General features: G+C 42.6%; 1 protein-coding gene across 11 annotated transcripts in view; it reads right to left on the bottom strand.

The window, feature by feature from the left end:
• Positions 1–21,497, bottom strand: part of TNRC6B (trinucleotide repeat containing adaptor 6B) — a 251,404-nt gene that overhangs the window by 172,951 nt on the left and 56,956 nt on the right. For 8 of the 11 annotated variants that reach the window (XM_033404923.2, XM_033404928.2, XM_049693900.1 and 5 more), the window contains exons 2-3: positions 14,172–14,245; positions 8,475–8,565 (exon numbers count right to left, since the gene is read on the bottom strand). In XM_033404923.2, the coding sequence (XP_033260814.1) occupies positions 8,475–8,519 (45 nt within the window). In that variant the 5' untranslated portion in view covers positions 8,520–8,565; positions 14,172–14,245. Of the gene's footprint in view, positions 1–8,474; positions 8,566–14,171; positions 14,246–21,497 lie in introns of those variants that run through there. The other 3 variants (XM_049693897.1, XM_049693896.1, XM_049693898.1) reach the window with 2 other exon arrangements.

The following is a 21,497-nucleotide window of genomic DNA, read 5'->3' as shown; positions in this document are numbered from 1 at the left end:
CTCTCTCATTCTCTCTTCTGAGTTCCAAGATGCCTACTAAATATCTTCTCCTGGGGTGCCTAAAGGCACCTCAATATTTCAAAATCCAAACCCTCCATACATAACCCAGTTAACCACAACAACAATAATAGTTAACAACAGCTACAACAAACCTTGCCCTATCTCTTATATTATTGCATGTATCATTCAAGCTGAAAACTCCAGATTTGCCTCTAAGTGCCGCCATCCCATTCTTTCTGAACATTTCTCCTGTTAGTCCTCTCCTCTTTAGACCCACTGTTATTGCCTGATTCCAAGCCTTCCTCAATCTGACTCTTACCTGGTCTCCCTGTATCCATTTTAAACCCTGTCTGTAACCATTTCTCCACCCTGCTGCTACAGTGATGCTTCTAAAACACATATCAGACCAAGTTTCTCCCCTTCTAGCTGTACCCTGTTGCCTGCATGGGATTCTGTCTAACCTCATGTCTCACAGTCTCACACACACATCCCAATGCTCCAACACCTCTCCTCAAGAGAAGTGTATGACTCTGAAAATGCACAAAGCACCCTCTTCCCTCATATGCATTCTTCTACACCCAGGCGAACTTTCTAGGAAGCTTCTCTGATATAAGTAAACAGAGTTGATTACTCTGCCATATGACTTCTTCAGGATGGAGTACTGAACTTAGTGTGGTCTCTGGAGTCAGACAGACCTGGAATCTAATCCAAATTATGTTGTTTGCCAGCTATGTAAACAAATGGGAAAAATACCTACCTTGCATGGTTTCTTTCCCAGTCTGCTCTTAAAATACCAGAATCTATAAAATCCTGTTATAAATTTGGTAAGTCAGATTCAGTCTAAGGTAGAAATATCCTGAACTTAAAGAAGCAAAAGACTGTCTAAATCATCTCATTTAATTCTCTTTAGTGTAAAGCAGTCAATAGATCACTTTATTCTTTGTAGACAAAGACTAAGTTTACTTGTTACCTTTAGTAACAATAAAGGGAATGTTACAGCTAAAATGTTGACTTCCTGATTCAATAAATATTTTTTATTTGTAGTAATTAATAGAGATACATGGGCATTTAAATCTATAGCTATAACTTTTAAATCCTAGAGTTTATTCATTTTTATTGTTTTATTATAAATATTTAAATATACGAAAAAAGTACAGAGAGTAAGATTACCAACACCCAACTGCTCAGTTTTATTATAAACTTTACTATAGTTGCTTAGATTTTGCTTATTAAAAAAAAAAATCCAAGCCTACAGCTGCATAATCTCTATAATTAGTAAGCCAACACGAATTCATTTAGACTATCAACCTAAATTATACTAAATTTAAACTGAGAAATAGCTGTGGAATTGAAATTAAGAATTCTAATCCATCCTCACTGAGAAATATGTATAATGGAAGATTATATCAGTGTTTATTAGAGACTTACCCAGGAATGCTGGGTTTTGCCTCCCAATTCATATGTCTTTTTTTTTTTTTTTTTTTGGCCACATCGCACAGCATGTGGGATCTTAGTTCCCCGACCAGGGATTGAACCCGCACCCCCTGCATTGGAAGCGTGCAGTCTTAACCACTGGACCGTCAGGGAAGTCCCTCATATGTCATTTATGGGATCTACTTCCTCATCTCTGGTCCCTGCTATCCTACTCAAAGAACTCAAGACCCAATGGAAATCAGTCCATAGGCTGGGTTGGGCTAATCAGATTCTCTTTCTTTTAGAGAATTTGAGGGTCAAGATGCAGATATTCTAGTCTGTCCTCTAATCAACACCAGCTATCATAAGAAAGCAAACCATAGGGACTTCCCTGGTGGCGCAGTAGTTAAGAATCCGCCTGCCAATGCAGGGGACATGGGTTTGAGCCCTGGTCCGGGAAGATCCCACATGCCTTGGAGCAACTAAGCCCGTGTGACACAACTACTGAGCCTGCGCTCTAGAGCCCATGAGCCACAACTACTGAGCCCACGTGCCACAACTACTGAAGCCCATGCGCCTAGAGCCTGTGCTCCGCAACAAGAGAAGCCACCGCAATGAAAAGCCCACGCGCCGCCACGAAGAGTAGCCCCTACCTGCTGCAACCAGAGAAAACTCGCATACAGCAACGAAGACCCAATGCAGCCAAAATATTAATTAATTAATTAATTTTAAAAGATGCACTTAAAAAAAAAAAGAAAGCAAACCATAAAGTAAAATGCACATATCTCTTCCATTCTTTAAAAATCTGTTGCCTATTATAGAAGGGTGGGGAGGGATGGATTGGGAGTTTGGGATTAGCAGATGTAGACTATTATATAGAAAATGGATAAACAACAAGGTCCTACTGTATAGCACACAAACTATACTCAGTATTCTGTGATAAACCATAATGGAAAAGAATATGAAAAAGAATGTGTGTGTGTGTGTGTGTGTGTGTGTATATCTGAATCATTTTGCTGTACAGCAGAAATTAACACAACATTGTAAATCAACTATACTTCAATAAAATAAAATCTAAAAAAAGAAATCTGTTGACTATTATTAAAACTCCTTAGCCTAAAATTACCTGGTCTCTGCCATTACCTCCTCTTCAACCTAGCACCCAACACTCATATCACTGTGTTGTGGATTAAAGATGACCCTAAATTTTCTGCCAGTCCTCTCAATGAGAAGTGGGATCTGTTTTTCCTTCTTTTGAATCTAGAGTGGCCCTATGACTTGCTTTAATTCAACAGAAGGCAGAGGGAGTAAAGCTGTGTGACTTTTGAGGCTGGACCTTAATATAACTCAGCTTTTGCATGCTGGGAATGTTCCCTCTTGGGAGTCCAGTCTCCATGCTGCGAGAAACCCAAGCCAGGTAGAGAGGTCATATGTAGGAGACCCTTGACGGTCGGGTCAACAGCCTTAAGCTAAGCTCCCAGCTGACAGCCAACATTGACTGCCAGCTATGTGAGTGACCCACTTTGGACATTTCTGGCCAGTTGGGCCTCCAGATGATGGCAGCCCTTGCTGACACCACTTTGGGCCCTACTGAGCCCAGTCAACTACAGAGTCATGAGAGTTAATAATAAGTTGTGGTGGTGGTAGTGGTGGTGTGTGTATGTGTATGTTTTAATGTATATAACTTTTATTTTTAAGAACAGGTTTAGGTTAACAGAATTAAATAATTAACTGAATGATTACAAAGGTATATCTTTTTTAAACAATATCTTAATTACAAAGAATAAAACAGAAGGGAAAATATAAATAAATAGCTACAATACAAAATATGTCAGTAAATCCACACTAGAATGGAAACGCCCTGGTAACACAGAGTCCCACTATGGAATAGCTAGCCCAGGCACTAAGAAACTGATCACTGCATTCAGAAAGTCAAAGCCACAATGTCAGATAAAATAGTACCTGTTTTTAGATTAATGTGACAGCATAAGCACAAAAATACTAAATAAATTAAGTTACATGAGTCTCTCTCTAAGAGAACTGTGCCAATGAAGTTCATGCTCCCACCTTTGGATTTCTGATATGGCATCAAAGACTTTTTTACAGAACATAATTTTCATACTTAACTTCTGAAAATGTGGAACAGTAAGACAGATTCATGGGTAACTGTGTTAATTCTATTCAAGTTTCTCTCTCACAGACCCAGCAGGGAAATTAAATAAGCCCTGAAGTAGTCCTTGGGAAAAATATAAGGAATAGTCACTGTGCCTCCAAAGGATATATTCAGGGGCTTCTGAAGTTTTACATTAATAATAACTCTGTCAACTTGCTGTCCTTCAGCATTTACAATAGAAGCTTTCATTAAAATAGCAGAACTCTGTTTGAGAAAGTGATTAGGTCACACAAAATTATATTTAGTGACCATTCAGGGAACAAAGCTAGTTCTAAACTAACGTGAAATTTAACATTCTTTTTTCTTGCTTCCATTTAAAATTCTTGCGGCTCCAATAATCAAAAGAAAGAAAAATCACAGGTCACTGAGGCAGCTCTGTGTGTCAGCACCCAGCACAGTTCCTGGCACATAATAGATGCTCAATCAGTATTTGCAGAATTAATGAGAAGAAAAGAGGAGGGGGGAAAGGGACGTAAAAAAAAAAATAAGCAAGGAAAAATGGAAAGAACGCTTGTACATAACTACAGATTCATCTATGGTCAACCTACAGCCAACTGTCAGAAACCACCCTCTGCTTTTTATCTTTCTAGCACAGACACAGTCTCTAAACTCAAAAGACTGAAATGTACATCTCCCAACTCTTGAAGAATATATAATCCCCAGTCCATCTCTGAACTTAAACAAACATCTCTCTCCAAAAAAAACTATGGAAGATGTTGCAAAGTTTCAGAGAATACTTCTTCAAAAGGAGCATCAAAATTCTCCAAGAAGACTTCCTTTGTCAGTCCTGTCTGACCATAAGCATCCCTCATTTCTGTTTGTACAACACTTACATGGGTATTTTTAAAAACTGCATTGACCCTTTCATTCACTTATTAGATTTCTTAGCACCTTGTCTACAAACGCAATTCCAAAACTTCCCCTTAAAAGGAAACCTAAACTCGTCATTTCAAGTCCTTAATCGTGCACTCTAAACTCTCCAAATAACAATGATTTCTGTTCCAGAGGCAACATGAAGAAAAGCTGAACCCCGCTTTCTTTCTTTCCTCCTCTAAATATCTCTCCACCACCAGACAGGAGTCAGAAGGGCAGGGTTCAGGCCTGAGCCCAGGCACCACCACAGCAGCAAAGGCCGGCCTCTCTTTAATTAATTCTTCAAAAAACAAATCCAGATGCATTTTCTCAGTTACCAATCTCCTTGGCTTCTTAGCAGCATCTGACAGTACTGATTCTACCTTTTTCTTGAAATTTGCCTCTCGATTTTATGAAGCAAAAGTATTCCAGTTCGGGCTTCCCTGGTGGCACAGTGGTTGAGAGTCTGCCTGCCGATGCAGGGGACACGGGTTCGTGCCCCGGTCCGGGAAGATCCCACATGCCGCGGAGCAGCTGGGCCCGTGAGCCATGACCGCTGGGCCTGCACGTCCGGAGCCTGTGCTCCGCAGCGGGAGAGGCCATAGCGGTGAGAGGCCGGCGTACCGCAAAAAAAAAAAAAAAAAAAAAAAGTATTCCAGTTCATCCTCAAGTCATGTCAGCTTTACCGCCAAAATACACCTCAAGTCTGTCTTCCTCCACGTCAGTGCAGGATGCTAATCCATCTTCTCTCTCACCTGAGTGACTGACTACGACTGTCTTCTTTCTCATTGGTCTCCCTGCTCCCACTCTTGCTTCTCTCCAACCCATTATCCACACAGCAACCAGAGTGATCTTTTAAAAATGCAATCATATCACGCTACTCCCTAACTTAACAGCCTTTAATGGCTTCCCAGTTGACAGAGGATAAATCCACATTCTACATCAGGGCCTTCAAGTTCTTGCAAGGTCTTGGCCTCCCTGTATAACTTCCTATCACCGCTGGGCCTCACGGGACTTTTGATAGTTCTTGGAAGAGGTCAAAGTCTTTTGAAGCTGTTTCTTCTGTCTGGAATACTGTTCTTCTAGCTCTTTACACAACTGTCTCCCTCGGCCTTTACCTCTCAGCTGAAATGCCCTTTCCAGAGTGGCCTTCCTTGACTAACCTAAGCTTGTCCTCCCAGTCACCCTATATTACATTATTTTATTTTCTTCATGGTATTGACCATAATCCACAATTACTGTCTTTATTTACATTTGTTTCTCCCACTGAAACATAACCACCTCGAGAGTAAGAAGCCCGTCTTTTCTATTTATTGTTGTGTATCCCCTAATAGCACATGCTCAAGAATTATTTATTTTTTAAAAAATGGATACACTTCAGTATCGTTTTATAGAAAAGCCCCACTTTTTCTCAAAACCAGTTACCTTTCCTAACTTCTTTCTGTTAACAGAAAACCACAAATTATGTTACCATAGTACTATGATAAATTCCTGCATTAACATCAAATCATTCGGAATATAATAAGATTTTAAACAAAGAGAAGCAGAAGAAAGAAAAAAGTCATGAAAACATAACTTAAACTAAGACTGATGAAAACAAAGTTATAATCTAATTTTTAAGAACAAAGCATCGGGCTTCCCTGGTGGCGCAGTGGTTAAGAATCCGCCTACCAATGCAGGGGACACGGGTTCGAGCCCTGGTCTGGGGAAATCCCACATGCTGCAGAACAACTAAGCCCATGCACCACAACTACTGAGCCTGTGGCTCTAGATCCCATGAGCCACAACTACTGAATCCTGCGCCTAGAGCCCGTGCTCTGCAACAAGAGAAGCCACCGCAATGAGAAGCCCGTGCACCGCAACGAATAATAGTCCCCACTCGCTGCAACTAGAGAAAGCCCGCACCCAGCAACGAAGACCCAATGCAGCCAAAAAAAAAAGAACAAAGCATCTACTTATTATAAGTATAAAAGGAATATTCTTTTATTCTTTAGTCTGATTCTAAACTGATAAAATATTCAATAATTGAAAATCAAGAAATGCAATCCTTCCTCCCCTGCTCCCAGAAAGAAGGTAGAAACTGAATCTCTGGTACAATTAAATATTCTACATTGGTCTAGTTACATGCTTGTCAAGCAACCTTCCAGTTACAACCTAGCTTTCTAGGGAGAGAATGTACTAACCAGAAGATCCAAGAATCCAGTCTTCCTTAACACTGTAGTTCATTATAAATTAATTAAGTAGTGTCTTGGGGAAGGGTCTGTGGGTACTATAGAAATCCTGGGGTTTGTGTATTTTGGGTGACCTGGGTGTGTGTTTGGGGGAGATTCCTAGAGTGTGTCCAGATGTCACATATTCTGACTCTCCCTAAATCAGATTCAGGATCTAGATGAGTCTGATGAAAGTCTATAGGCTTCTCCTTTGGCTACAGAAAGAAGGAAGAGATCTGGTGAGGGGGAAAAAAACAAACAAGAAGACAGGATGACATCTGTCCTTCTACCTAACACATGGACTGCAGTGAGGGGGGATTCAGAAAGAAGCTGAAGCATCTTTCACAAGGGACCCTGAGACTCAGGGCACAAACCGTGCTTCTCTGAAGCCCAGCCCACAAAGCCCAACAGAGCAGAGACGGGGGCGGCCTCTCTAAAACTTGGTGAAGTGTTTGTTGTATGAGGCCAATAGGCAGCGAGGACTGATCTGATGGGAACCCACAGACGTCTTTTTTAATAATTTATTGATGTGAAATCCACATAACAGAAAATGAACAATCCAGGGGCATCTGGTATATTTACAATGTCGTACAACCACCACCTCTATTGAGTTCCAAAACATTTTCATCACCCCAAACAGAAACCCCATACCCATTAAGCAGTCACTCCTCATTCCCCTTCCCCTCAGCCAATCCCTGGCAACCACCAGTCTGTGTTCTGTTTACGGATTTATCTATTCTACATGTTTCATATAAATGGAATCACACAATATGTGACCTTTTGTGCCTGGCTTCTTCCAATTAGCATGATGCTTTGGAGGTTCCCGGTGACATCTAACCCCTCTCCACTTTTGCTCTGGTGAAAGAATAAGCTTTCCCACAGAGAGTACCAGTAGCAGTGGCAGCAGAAAAGGGACAGCCCTCAGGAGGGTTCAGAGCAGATAACATGCTGGGCACTGTCCAGGACACAGTGTGAGATACCCTCAGAGCTCCCAGGGAGGGACGAGAGACGATTTTGACAGGAGAAAGAGGGATGTGAAAGTGATACCGAGGGTTCCGTATAACCAGGAAGAGAAACAGCCAAGGAGACTCTGGACATGAAGCCAGATATATACAGATACAGATAAACACATACATAACTACTTATACACAGGTGACAATACAGCACTCATTTAAGCTTTAGCTTGAAAAACCAAACCAATTACCATTTAAAAATTTATAATTAAAAGTGTCTAAAGGGCTTCCCTGGTGGCGCAGTGGTTGAGAGTCCGCCTGCCGATGCAGGGGACACAGGTTCGTGCCCCGGTCCGGGAGGATCCCACATGCCGCGGAGCGGCTGCGCCCGTGAACCATGGCCGCTGAGCCTGCGCATCTGGAGCCTGTGCTCCCCAATGGGAGAGGCCACAACAGTGAGAGGCCCGCGTACCGCAAAAAAAAAAAAAAAAAAAAAGTGTCTAAAAAATTATCAGTGATAACTCTGTGTAGCAGGAATAAGGGACAGAGTTTTACCTTTTACCTTATACACTTCTGATTTGTTTTAATTTTTAAAATAAGTATATACAACTTGCATAATAAAACCTTAAAGTAGTCTACAAATGAATCATAAATTTTTCTATGAGTTCAGAAAAATTTGTTTTAAATTTGTCACCGAGTGTAACAAAAACGGATAGTGAGAAGAAAAAAACTCCTCTCAATCTTAGGTTAGGTTCTAATTTAAATCAATCAAATTTCTAAATTCACCTAAAACATAACACCCACTCTATTCAATCACTGCTCCTGTTGTTTAATTTCTGCTCAAATTATTTGCACCTTTAGTAATTCACTGACCTTGGAACTGCTTTCTTCCGATACTTCTCCCTCATTGGTCTGCATGGGAACAGACTCTGTGCAAAACTCTGCAGAAACACACAAATACTGCCTAAAAGAGGTAAGAAGAGAAAAAAAACACATAAGGAATTCAGTGTGAAAAATCTGTTTTCTCAGACTGTACTGAAATTCTGTCACTGAGACCATAGATACTGTGAAGCAATGACCTTAAGTAATGTGTGTGCGCACGTGCATGTGTGTGTGTGTGTGTGTGTGTGTGTGTGTGTGTCTGTATACACATGCATCCTAGATAAGAAAGGAGGGAGAGAGGTAGGGAGAGAGTTTTCCCCACCTTAGGGGAGAATAATTAGGACAGGTTTAAGACACTGGAATATTAAACAGTTCTAGATGTCTTTCCTCTTTTTGACTTTTGGCAGAGGTAATAGTGAAAATCGTCAGCAATTCATACAGTACAAACACTGACCTGTCAGAAAAGAGGCCGACCTAAGTAGACTAGGGGACCAGTTATGCTGTAGCAGGTCATACTGTCTGGCTATTAGGCTAGGCTATTGAAAGTATCTGGGTTTCTTGGGTTTATAATTTATGTTCAACATTTATGGTATTTTATAAATGAAATTAAGGTGTACTCTAATGGTTGATCCCACCTTTTTATTTTAAGAAAATCTGCTTAATAAAATAAATGTCAGTTAATTTATTTTTATATGAGAACAGACTATTCATAGGGCAAGAGAATAAAAAGTAGTAATTTTTCCTCTAAGAAGAAGATGAGTCCAATAAAAGTGTTAAAAGTTTATGAATTAAAATGTACCAGGGGCTTCCCTGGTGGCGCAGTGGTTGAGAGTCCGCCTGCCGATGCAGGGGACACGGGTTCGTGCCCCAGTCCAAGGGGATCCCACATGCCGCGGAGCGGCTGGGCCCATGAGCCATGGCCGCTGAGCCTGCGCGTCCGGAGCCTGTGCTCCGCAATGGGAGAGGCCACAACAGTGAGAGGCCCACGTACTGCAAAAAAAAAAAAAAAAAAAAAAAAAAAAAGTACCAAAAAGAAACTACTAAAAGTTTATGCAACATTCAAATTAATTCACTAAGTACGTAATTATTAAGGAATAAGTACTCAAACTGATACAAAGCAAATCTCCATTATAATACAGGTATGAATATTTCAAAGCCTTTCAAATATTTCAAAGGGCTCATAGCTACAAAATATGAAAGCTAAAAAGACGTTTGACAGTGAATCCTTTTGGTGTGCAGAGAAATCTTTATGAATACAGCAGGTTTGGGGACCTCGCAAACTCGTTCTGGTGTAGGCTTCTCAATAACCAAGACCTAAGGCCAAAAAGGTATTGAATATTTCTGGAAATCTGTTTCCTTACCTGTTGGGTGGGAAAGGGTATCGAAATACCTACTGTGCTCACCTAATAAGGTTTTTTGGGAAGCAATGTGTATTTATGTAACGAAATGTAAAATTGGTACAGTGGAAGCCCCTTAACCAACACCAATTCACTCACTCCGCGTGAACCGACACTGTCCATTCCCTCTGTAAAATACACAGCTGAAGCTCACAGAAAGTGAAACAGGCTTTCTCTAGTTGGTTTTGTCCCTCACCTGTTTATGACAGTTGTGCAAAAGCAGAATTACTCTTTCTATAAAAACTAAATTGACAGCACTGGAAAAACTCGATAACATTAACTAGGAAGATCTGGTATACAAATTGCTTCACAAAAGTCTTTTAAGTTCTCATTCTGCTTTACTGAAATAGAGATTGTATTTCATAGATGATACATTACAGGCATAGCTGACCAGAAAAGACACCCCCATTATTTCTGTGCCGTTTTCGTTTGAATGCGCTGGAAAGAAGAACGCTTCTTCCCCTCTCCTGAGGTTTCACTCCTGGCTCCACTCCATCCACACATTCCACCCCAGTGGAGGTGCAGGATCTTATCTGAATGGTGAGTTCAGAAGGAGAAACAAGGTATGTGAGCTCAGCCCCTTCTGTCTCTTACCTTCGGAAGCCAGCTGTCCCTCAGGAGCACGCATTGTGCTCCACTCTCATACCCATCAATACAGGTCCCTCACGTAAACCTGTGACAGGTAAGTCTGCTGAATTCTGAGCTTCACTGTTAAGACTCTTGCCCGTAGATGTAAGTTGCATTCTCCAAAACAGCTTTATTAGTAATAAAGATGATATTTTGGTCTCCCAAATGCCCTACTCTTCTATTTCTCAATGGTATAGAACTCAGCCTAGGGAAAAGGTGCTATTTATTAGATCTCTCAAAGACCTAAATCTGGCACATGAGACTAGAGTCTTGATTAATAGACATGAAGCAAAATTTGGGGAGAAAAATACACGTGAAATTTCTGAGGCTTCTGTTGGGCCCAGGACTCTGGGCCTTGGTCTTTTGTGAGGGGGCAAAGTGCTTTGACCTTATAGAGGTTTACATTAGTCCACATGAGTTTTTTACAGTTATATACTAGCTTTTAACTACTGAGGCTAAATTAGAAGTTTATAAAGCATAGGGGGGCTTCCCTGGTGGCACAGTGGTTAAGAATCCACCTGCCAATGCAGGGGACACGGGTTCGAGCCCTCGTCTGGGAAGATCCCACATGCCGTGGAGCAACTAAGCCCGTATGCCACAACCACTGAGCCTGCGTTCTAGAGCCCGCAAGCCACAACTACTAAAGCCCACGTGCCTAGAGCCTGTGCTACGCAACAAGAGAAGCCACCGCAATGAGAAGGCCGTGCACCGCAACGAGGCATAGCCCCCGCTCGCCTCAACTAGAGAAAAGCCTGTGCACAGCAATGAAGACCCAACGCAGACAAAAATAAAATAAATTAAAAAAAAAAAGACAATTTTATAAAGCATAGGCCACACTGTATTTTGACCTTAGTGTAACTGTAGTTATGGCAACTCTGTCTTCAGGTATGTGGCTGTTTCTATAGAGACAAGGCTGCATGCACCAGGCAGAGAAGCCTGAGCAAAGGCTTGGGGGCTTCGCCGGCCTCAGCAAAGCAACAAGCCACAACTGGTCGTGGCGGCAGCAGTGGTGGTGGTGGCACTGAAAGCTCATCTAAATGTCAGCTGTGCAAGTGGCCTCAGCATACATCAGCCACTCTGGCCTAGCAAGCAAATGCCAGCTGTGCTGGCCTCAGCAAAGGCAATAGGGCATTATCAGGCTTGGGTGGCTTCAAAGCACAGAAGGCTGCTGCCTGACCTTGAATTATGCAGGCACAGCTTTTCCTAAGCAGACATGGCTGAGGCAATGATTAGACTTTAGGGAAAAGAGACTTTCTTCATACAGGCCTTTTAGATATTTAGCGAGTACAACCATTATTTGCTGCATATAAGCTGCAAGGCAGCTGAATTTCAAACAGCACATGTGCTATAAAACCAGTGAAGTTCTATGTTTAAATAGTTTGTTCTAGGCTTATATAGGCAATTCAAAGGGGAAATGGAAATTGAGAGGTTTCTCACTAAATGTCATACTGATGTCCTTAATTTGCTCTCTCTTTTTTTTTCTGGTTGATTTTGAACTATCCTTAATGTTTTTCAATGTGTTTCTTGAGAAAGCCTCTAAGACATTCTTGTTTGAAGTCGTGGCTTATAGTTGTGTCTAAGGGTCTAAATCAGTTTTACCGCCCTTTTGACAAAAACGAAGGTGAATAAAGTAGGTGACCGATGATAGTCTTGACCTGGTACAGTGCTTCAGCACACACTGGACAGGCCTCAGCAGACGTTAACGAGCAAATACGAGTAACGTCATGCAGCCTCTGTGCTCGAGCTTCTCTAAAGAAGTTGGCAAATATGTTCATATTTTCAAATTCCTCCAGGATCCAGCCCTCACCTGTCTCTCCAGCACCATCGGCCAAGGTCTCTTTGTTCACTTTGTTCCAGCCATAGTGAACTACTTACAGCTTCCCAAATATGCCAGATTGTTTCAGGTTTCCATGTTTTTATTCATGTTACTCCCTTGGTCTTTCCTCTCCCTACTTCTCATTCGAGACTCAGCTTTTATAAAGTAATTCCTGTCTCACCTCTAGGCAGAACTGGTGATTCCTTCCTCAGTGTTCCCAGTGGATCTTGTTTGAATTTTACTACAAGATCTGTAACACTGTATTGGATTTATTTACTTACATTAATGCCTCTCCTATTAGATTATCAACGCTTTGATACCAGACACTATTTCTCATTAATCTCTGTATTAACAGATTACGTAAAACTGGGTACCCAGCATTTAATAAGTATCCAATAAATTTCTATGTAAGAATGACTGAATTAATCAACTAAAGGCTTTTTTGTTTAAATTGCAATAGGTATTTATTCAATAAATATTTACTGGGTCCCCACCACATGCCAGATGGTGCTGGGCTAGTGTGGTGTAGTAGAATGAGCTTTGGCTTTGAAGGAGCAGAACCATTATTCTTTGTCATTTCTTAGCTGTATAATCTTGAGCAAGTTACTTAACTTTCTAATCTTCATTATTTTCATCTATAAAACTGGTCAGAGGAGGTGTTACAAGAATGAAGTTAAATAATAGGACTTTCCTGGTAGCGCAGTGGTTAAGAAGCCACCTGCCAATGCAAGGGACACGGGTTCAAGCCCTGGTCCGGGAAGATCCCACATTCCGCGGAGCAACTAAGCCCACGCGCCACAACTACTGAATCCTGTGCACCTAGAGCCCGTGCTCCTCAACAAGAGAAGCCACTGCAACGAGAAGCCCGAGCACCACAACGAAGAGTAGCCCCCGCTCACCGCAACTAGAGAAAGCCCACGTGCAGCAGTGAAGACTCAACGCAGCCAAAAATAAATATATATATATATAAATTAATTAATTAATTAAAAAAATAATATACGTATAGCACTCAGCAAGGTGTCCAGAAGCAGCCAGTAGGCACTACAAAAACAGTTCCTTTCCAAGAATTCTCAAAGGGTTTACAGACTAGTAAAGGAGACAGATACAAGTAACTCTTAAAATAACGAATGCTTCATTGCTGTAACAACAACGGGTGCTCTTAGAACACAGATGAAAAAGAAATTCTGCCAGGAGAGTACAAGAAGGAAGAGTAAATAGTTGCATTCCTCTCCCCTCTTCCAAAATCTAAGCAAAGAGAAGAGCATCCATTAAGGCACAAAGTTGTGAAAAATAACTTCATGTCTGGGGAACAGAACATGGTCTGGTAAGGTTCACAGATAGGGTTTTATTAAAAAAGAAGCCAGAAACGTTGTTTGGGATTAGGTTTTGGAGGGGTTTGTAGGATGACATCTGCATTGACCGGGAGCCACGAGAGCTGTTTAAGCAAAGGTGCGACGTGAGCAAATCTATCGTTAGACGCTGACTCTGGTAGTGCGTGGACTACAGACTCTGGTAGTGCGTGGACTACAGACCAGAGGGGGGAGGGACCGGAGGCAGAGAAGCGAGGCTACACTCACGTAAAACTGTGAAACTGCTAAATCTAAGAACAAATTCTAGCTTCATAAAAGGATGAGGCACCAAATGTCAGTATCAAACGAAATACAGGTGTTTTTAAAGGGACCTAGTGAAGTGGAAATGCAAAAGGGCTGGTGTGATGGCCACTTTAAATACCCTTCTGTAAGAACTCTGGAAAGAAGCATTAATGTCAAAACGTACTTTTCTTCTTTTTAAGATGAAGACTCTCATTTCACTGTCAATACACGGTGGAAATAGATTTTTAAAACTTACCTTTGACAGTATCCTGGGGCAACACAAGCCCGTGAAGATGAGTCTAGACTACATTCAGTGCAAAAACCAAAACCCTGAAAAGAGGAGAAAATAACGATGAGCCTCATGCTCACAGCAAGACGCCATGGCACAAATCCAGGCTTCTCCACCTACCAGCTGCTGACACTTAGGCCAGTGGCCTAACAGCTCAAGCCTCAGCTTCCTCATTCAACACTGGGAACAATAACAGCATCTTCCTCATAGGGTTCTTTGGAAGTTTAAATGAAATATGTGTAAAACACTTAATACAGGGCAGGGCACCAGCCACATGCTCTATAAAGGTGAATGGTTTTTAAGAATGTGAACTGAAATACTTTCTGAAGAAACATGACAACCTATGTTAAACCTTTATTATTTATTTAACTCATTTTTTCTACCAAAAAATACCAAACTGCCTTTTCAACTTCTCCATTTGACATGAGGATGTCTCATAATCACTGTAGATTCAATACATCCCAAACTGCACTCTTCATCCCCTCCGCCCCTGTACCACCCCCGGACCCCATTCTCCTGTCTCCACTGTCTCAATCAAGGGTATAACTGGGACTTCCCTGGCGGTCCAGTGGTTAAGACTCCGTGCTTCCACTGCAGGGGGCACGATTTCGATCCCTGGTCAGGGAACTAAGATCTGGCATGCCATGCAGCACCGCCAAAAAAAATGAGGAGGGGGTATCATCCTCCACCCAGGTGCCTGGGTCAGAACCTCAGAGTCATCCTGGATTTCTCACCCCACCCCAGTCCTCTCACAGTCCATCAGCGAGTCCTGTCATTCCTGCTTTCACAACATGTATCTCAGATCCACACATAATTTTTTTTTTTTTTTTTTGCGGTACGCGGGCCTCTCACTGCTGTGGCCTCTCCCGTTGCGGAGCACAGGCTCCGGACGCGCAGGCTCAGCGGCCATGGCTCACGGGCCCAGCCGCTCCACGGCATGTGGGATCTTCCCGGACCAGGGCACGAACCCGTGTCCCCTGCATCGGCAGGCGGACTCTCAACCACTGCGCCACCAGGGAAGCCCCATAACTCTTCATTTTCATTGTTGTCATCATTTCTTACTTGTGGAGGCCTCTTAGCTGGTGTTCCTGGGCCTACTCTTGCTCCGCTCCAATCTGTTTCTAATTAATTGCTGGAATGGCCTCTTCAAAATCAAATCAGATATCAAAATAGCAAGTTGCTAATAAGTGCAGTGAAAATGTTATTTCATGATGGAATGTTTCTCTCTTTATATATATGTGAAATATATACTCATATATATACAAATATACATGAAATGACAGCCATTTATTAGACATTGAGAGATCCCAGGCCAGTCCCTTCATTTTATAATGGCAGGAACAAATGCTAGAAGGATATTCTGCTCAACATGCTACACTGTCGTCAGAAAGATGGTCACTATTTGGAAGCTGGCCCCCTAGCTGATTTCAACTGGCCCCCTAGTTGATTTCACAATCAACTTAATGTTTCTGTCCAAGAAAGCACATTCCATTTCCCATGGCTACGGATTATAAATTATAGCTTTAGTCCTACATTTGAGGTAGTGTTTTACTGAATCTCTAAAGCATCTTGCTGCTCTCTTATCTCTCATCATCTCTACCTTAGCTTATTTTTTTAAGTGTTTGAATAAATAAATCTCAGATGGAATGGTGTTGTGATATTAGTGATATTTTAATTATTATCTTTACCCTTCTTTTATACACACTATTATCCCAGCAATCTTCCTTTCTAAAAAGCCAATTTGACCTTTGAGCATACCACTGCCAAAATGCAGTCAATACCTACCCACTACCCTTAGGGTTAAATTCAAGATCTCTCTAGCCCCATCGTCACTTCACATTCTAGTCACATGGACTGCACAGGGTTTCCTTGCTCACTAACGTCTCTGAGGGCCCTGTGCCTAATTCCCTTCTACTCCTCTTTTTTTTTTTAAATAAGGGGTGCTATTTATTTATCTATTTTTTGCCGCATCAGGTCTTAGTTGCGGCATGTGGGATCTTCGTTGAGGTGCGAGGGCTTCTCTCTAGGTGTGGCGCACAGACTCTCTAGTTGAGGCATGTGAGCTCAGTAGTTGCAGCATGTGGGCTTAGTTGCCCTGTGGCATGTGGGATCTTAGTTCCCCGACCAGGGATCCAACCCACGTCCCCTGCATTGGAAGGTGGATTCTTTACCACTGGACCGCCAGGGAGGTCCCCCTTCTACTCCTCCTTTAAGATCTGCCTCAGGTGTTAGCTCCCGAAAGCTTCCTGTACCCTTCCTGGTTGCACTAAGTGTTCCTCCTCTGAGAAATGCCATATAATACTGGTAATATCCATGGGTCTGTTTTCTTCACACAACAGAACTCTTTGACAACAAGGACTATCTATGTCTTACATTAACTTTGAATTTGGTATCGGGTAGGAGTTCAATAAACATAAGCTGAACTGAATCCTGACGTGATTCCAATAACTCAGTACTGCAGTGTGGACGCTTCCACACTGCACTGGGGAAAGATGAAGAAGCTAGTTCCAACTTCCAAGATGGGCCTGGCCCTCACAGAGGATGTAAACCTTGTGGTTACGTGTGACGCTCAGCACCTCAGAGAAAGACAGGATTCTTAAATTTTTTCTCAACTGCAGACTATCAAGGTAAGACTGACTAATTTTCAGTTCTCTATTGTGGTTAGTTTCTGCCCCGGCTAAACATTCTTCTCCAGACTTATCAGTAGTCTAAATTCTATACCAACTTCATAAAGTAGCCCATTATTACATATCTTGCTAACAGACAAGCTTAGGACACTGGCCAGCTCTGTCCTTTGCCTGCTTGGCAGTTGGTCCCGGACGCTTGCCGGTGGTCAGTGATGGAAAAGGAGTTAAAACAGAGGAGAGGCAGGCGGGGGGAACTGGGCAGTTTTCCAAGTACTCTGGAAACCAGTTTTTACAGGACAGCTTCATTACTTTCTCCGCAGGCCTATAAACCTCTGTATCAGATGCACTCATATTCAAGATAAACAAAATTTTATTCTAAAATCAACATTTAAAATTATCTAGTTGAAGTTATCTACAGCACTAATTTCCTTCTAAGGTATGAGTAATGGCAAATTCCTTCCAAACATCATTTTGAAATGTTCAGAACTACACTGCAATCCTTCCATCTGAGCATGTGTAGCCACGGCAGTAAACTATTTGAACTGCTCCAGTTTTCTCTATTCTCTTGCAGAATAACCAGATTGGCCTTGAAATTCACACAGAGGGGTGGGAAGGTTCAGTGGATCTTGGACTAAATCAATTCCCAGGCCCTGCAAAACTTCAAGTAGGCTTCAAGAGCTCCTCCACAGTTAAGTATGGAACTAAACTCACAGATGTAATTAGAACTGAAATCTTTCACATGGTGAAAGAAATACAAAGTCAATAAACTATATTTACTAATAACACCTCTGATATGATAAAGTTTTAATTTTCAAACTTGGTTGTTTAGCATGATTCTTTTAAATTTAGTTTCAATTCTCATTTCAAAAAAACAAGCAATATGAATAAAGCCCTTGACCATGGTCCTCTCTCTCCCTTCCCTGGTCTTCCCAGGACTCACCACTGTCATCTGTTTGATAACCGTCATGATTCTTGAGATGCAGATTATTAAGAATATACCTGCAAACTTTTAAGTGAATCACAAATACCACTGAAAACCCTGACTGTCTACCTTGTTGGCGACTGGCCTAACTTCAAGCAAGATGTCCGGAAGAGATGCCTTAAGTGAGGCAGCAGATGTGAGGGTGGAGCAAAACACCAGCAAAGAAGCCCAGGAAGGTATTCCCAGGAGGCAAGCATAGACCAGGAGATTCTGGGCAGATGGGAGGGTACCACACGTCCAGCTCTATAAGCGGGGCACCCAGCCCAAGTGGGCAAAAAGGAACCTATTTAATTAACACCAATGATAAAGTCAAAAGTCTAAGGAGCGCAGGTGGAGGCTGTTCTGCTACAGGTCGATGGGTTTATTTAGCCACCAATACCTGAGGGTTGTTATTGTTCCAAGATCTGGAAATGCTTTCCAGTTTCCGATCACTTCTACTTCAGTTCAACACTTTGGAAATTCTGTAAAAATGTTCAAGTCTGCCCACTCCTAAAAACATCCCCTTTAATCCTAAAATTTCCTCCAGCTTTTGCACCCTCCATCCCCTCTTTCCTCTCTTACTCAAGCTCTTAAAAAAGAAGCTTTTGGGACTTCCCTGGTGGCTCAGTGGTTGAGAATCCGCCTGCCAATGTAGGGGACATGGGTTCGAGCCCTCCGGGAAGATCCCACATGCCGTGGAGCAACAAAGCCCGTGTGCCACAACTACTGAGCCTGTGCTCTAGAGCCCACGAGTCACAACTACTGAAGCCTGTGAGCCACAACTACTGAAGCCCACGTGCCTAGAGCCTGTGCTCCACAACAAGAGAAGCCACTGCAATGAGAAGCCCGTGCACCGCCAACAAAGAGTAGGCCCCATTCGCCGCAACTAGAGAAAGCCTGCATGCAGCAACGAAGACCCAACGCAGCCAAAAATAAATAAATAAATAAATAAATAAATAAATATATATATATATATTGCAGCATGCGGGCCTCTCACTGCTGTGGCCTCTCCCGTTGTGGAGCACACGCTCCGGACGCGCAGGCCCAGCAGCCATGGCTCACGGGCCCAGCCGCTCCGCGGCATGTGGGATCTTCCCAGACCGGGGCACGAACCCGCGTCCCCTGCGTCGGCAGGCGGACTCTCAACCACTGCGCCACCAGGGAAGCCCTAATTAATTAATTTTTAAAAAAAGAAGACGTTTTTATTTGTGGTGTCAGTGTCCTTATCTCTCATACACTTGCTAAGCATCAAAATTTGGTTTCTTTCCCTATCACTCTCTGTTGTCAAATACAGTGGATATCATTGAATTTTTTGCTTTAACCTCTCTTTGGCATTTAAAAATTAGAATGACCTGAAACCCTTGTCATTTGGGAGCTCCTTTCCTATCTTGATGTTAAGGATACTGCAGATCCCGTCGCTAGGCCAGGGGCACCTTGCTTTAGTTCCTGGTCCCTTGGCTGTGTCTGGGTCCCCCTGTCTCCCTAGGTTTGCAGCCAGCCCAAGGCCCCTGTCAATACTGTTGATTTTCAGGTTCTCACCATGGGCAGAGTGTTGCTGGGTAAGAAGCTGCTGCTTCTGTACATGGAGGGTTGGAGGACAGGGGTTGTGGTAAAGGAATCCAACTCAATTCCTGTCTTCAAGGATTGAGCCTAGTTCTGATGCTCAAACTGATATGGACCATATTTAGTCCCTTTATCCCACAGAAGGGGCCAAATGCATCAGTTTTGCTATCTTGACTTAGACCATTTCCTTCCAGTCTCTTTTGCTGGACAGTCTTTCTCTACTTGTTCTTTCATTATTGGTATGTTCCTCGGGAATTCATCCTCCCTTTCTCTTTTTATTATAAACCAGGGGTCCCCAACCCCCGGGCCATGGACAGCTGCTGGTCCACGGCGTTAGGAACCGGGCCGCACAGCAGGAGGTGAGCGGCAGGCGAGCGAGCGAAGCTTCATCTGCTGCTCCCCGCCGCTCCCCATCGCTCGCATTACCACCTGAACCATCCCCCTACACCAGTCCGTGGAAAAATTGTCTTGCACAAAACCGGTCCCTGGTGCCAAAAAGACTGGGGACCGCTGATATAAACTCATGTCCTTATTCTCTCCCACAGATTTAACTACTAGCTGTATCTTGATGACTCCCAAATCTCTCTCCAGGGCTCCTCTTTCTTACAATCTTCAAAGCCATCTATAGAGTTTCCTAATGTCAGTGGACTTCTGTACCCCATGTTCCACAGGTCCCTAAAACGCAACATAATGACACAAAATAATTCGCCTCTCTACAGAATCCTAGCATCCCACTCAAATAAAAACGCAACGTAATGACACAAAGTAATCTGCCTCTCTACAGAATCCTAGCGTCCCACTCAAATAAAAATCTGGGACCATCAGCAGCATCTTGCTCTCACTAAACTCTGTCAGTTCTAATCCCCAAATATTTCAACAGGTACTTTCTTCCCTATTCCTACTGTCACTGCCTTAGTTCCAGCATAGTTTCTCACCAGATTTATTCCATTTGTTTTTTAATTGATTTTTTTACCCTCAAGACCCACCCCACCCCCACTGCCATTAGAATTACCGTTGTAAAGTGCAAAAACACAGTGCCTTTGCAATGTCTCTCATCCATCTTCAAGATGAAATCTAATTCCCACTGCGTGGTATAAAGCCCAGGATCCATTCTCCTCTCAGCTTCATTTCACAAAACCACATTGCTTTCAATTTCCCTTAAGCACCACATGGCTTTGTGTGCCTCTGACTTTGTACATGCTGTTTCCCCTTGGACTCCTTCCCACTCACAGGGCAAATTTCTTCTCAACCTTCAAGATGCAAGAAAAGGGAAACCTTTCCTATGAAGTTTGTCTTGATTCCTCTCTGGATGGGTCCTTCCTCTGGTCCGTGTATATTTTTCCACTAGGCTTGTTGATGTCGTGTATACTACAAGGTCATAAGCTTCCTGAAGGCAGAAACTGCTAAGTCTTTTTATCACAGTATCACCATCATTTGAAACAGTGCTAGTGCAAAGGATATTCCAATAAGCTCTTATGAAATAAAAACATACATTTTTGGGGAAAAAGAAAATCAACTCAATACAATATTCTTAGTTTACTCAAATAAGGATGCTGCTTATCGCTTGTAACAATATATCCAGGGGGACTTCCCTGGTGGCGCAGTGGATAAGAGTCTGCACTCCCAGTGCAGGGGGGTCGGGTTCGATCCCTGGTCAGGGAACTAGATCCCAAATGCATGCCGCAACTAAGAGTTTGCATGCCACAACTAAGGAGCTGGCGAGCCGCAACTAAGGAGCCCTGGAGCCGCAACTAAGGAGTCCACCTGCCACAACTAAGACCTCACGCAACCAAATAAATAAATATTTAAAAGCAAACAAACAACAACAAGAAAACAATACATCCAAGGCCACATTACAGATTCCATCCATTCATTCAGTGAATGAGCCACCTGCCAGTTATCATGCTCTGTTCTAGAAACACCATGGTGAAGTTAGGCTAGGCTCTCGGGGCAGTGTGCTACTTGCATGGACCCACAGACTTCCAGGGAGAAGGTGTGAAGAAACTCTGGGACTGAGAGCAGGACCCTGGCATAAAGATGTTAAATTTATTATATCTTGTAAGTCAGGGAGGGTTGCCTAATAAAAAACAAACTCAGTCTGAAGCAGGGATGATGAAAAAGGCACGTGCTTCACCTTCAACC

The sequence above is a fragment of the Orcinus orca genome, chromosome 11 (genome assembly GCF_937001465.1).
Source record: "Orcinus orca chromosome 11, mOrcOrc1.1, whole genome shotgun sequence".
Lineage (NCBI taxonomy): Eukaryota > Metazoa > Chordata > Mammalia > Artiodactyla > Delphinidae > Orcinus > Orcinus orca.
This window is presented reverse-complemented; position numbering and strand designations above follow the sequence as displayed.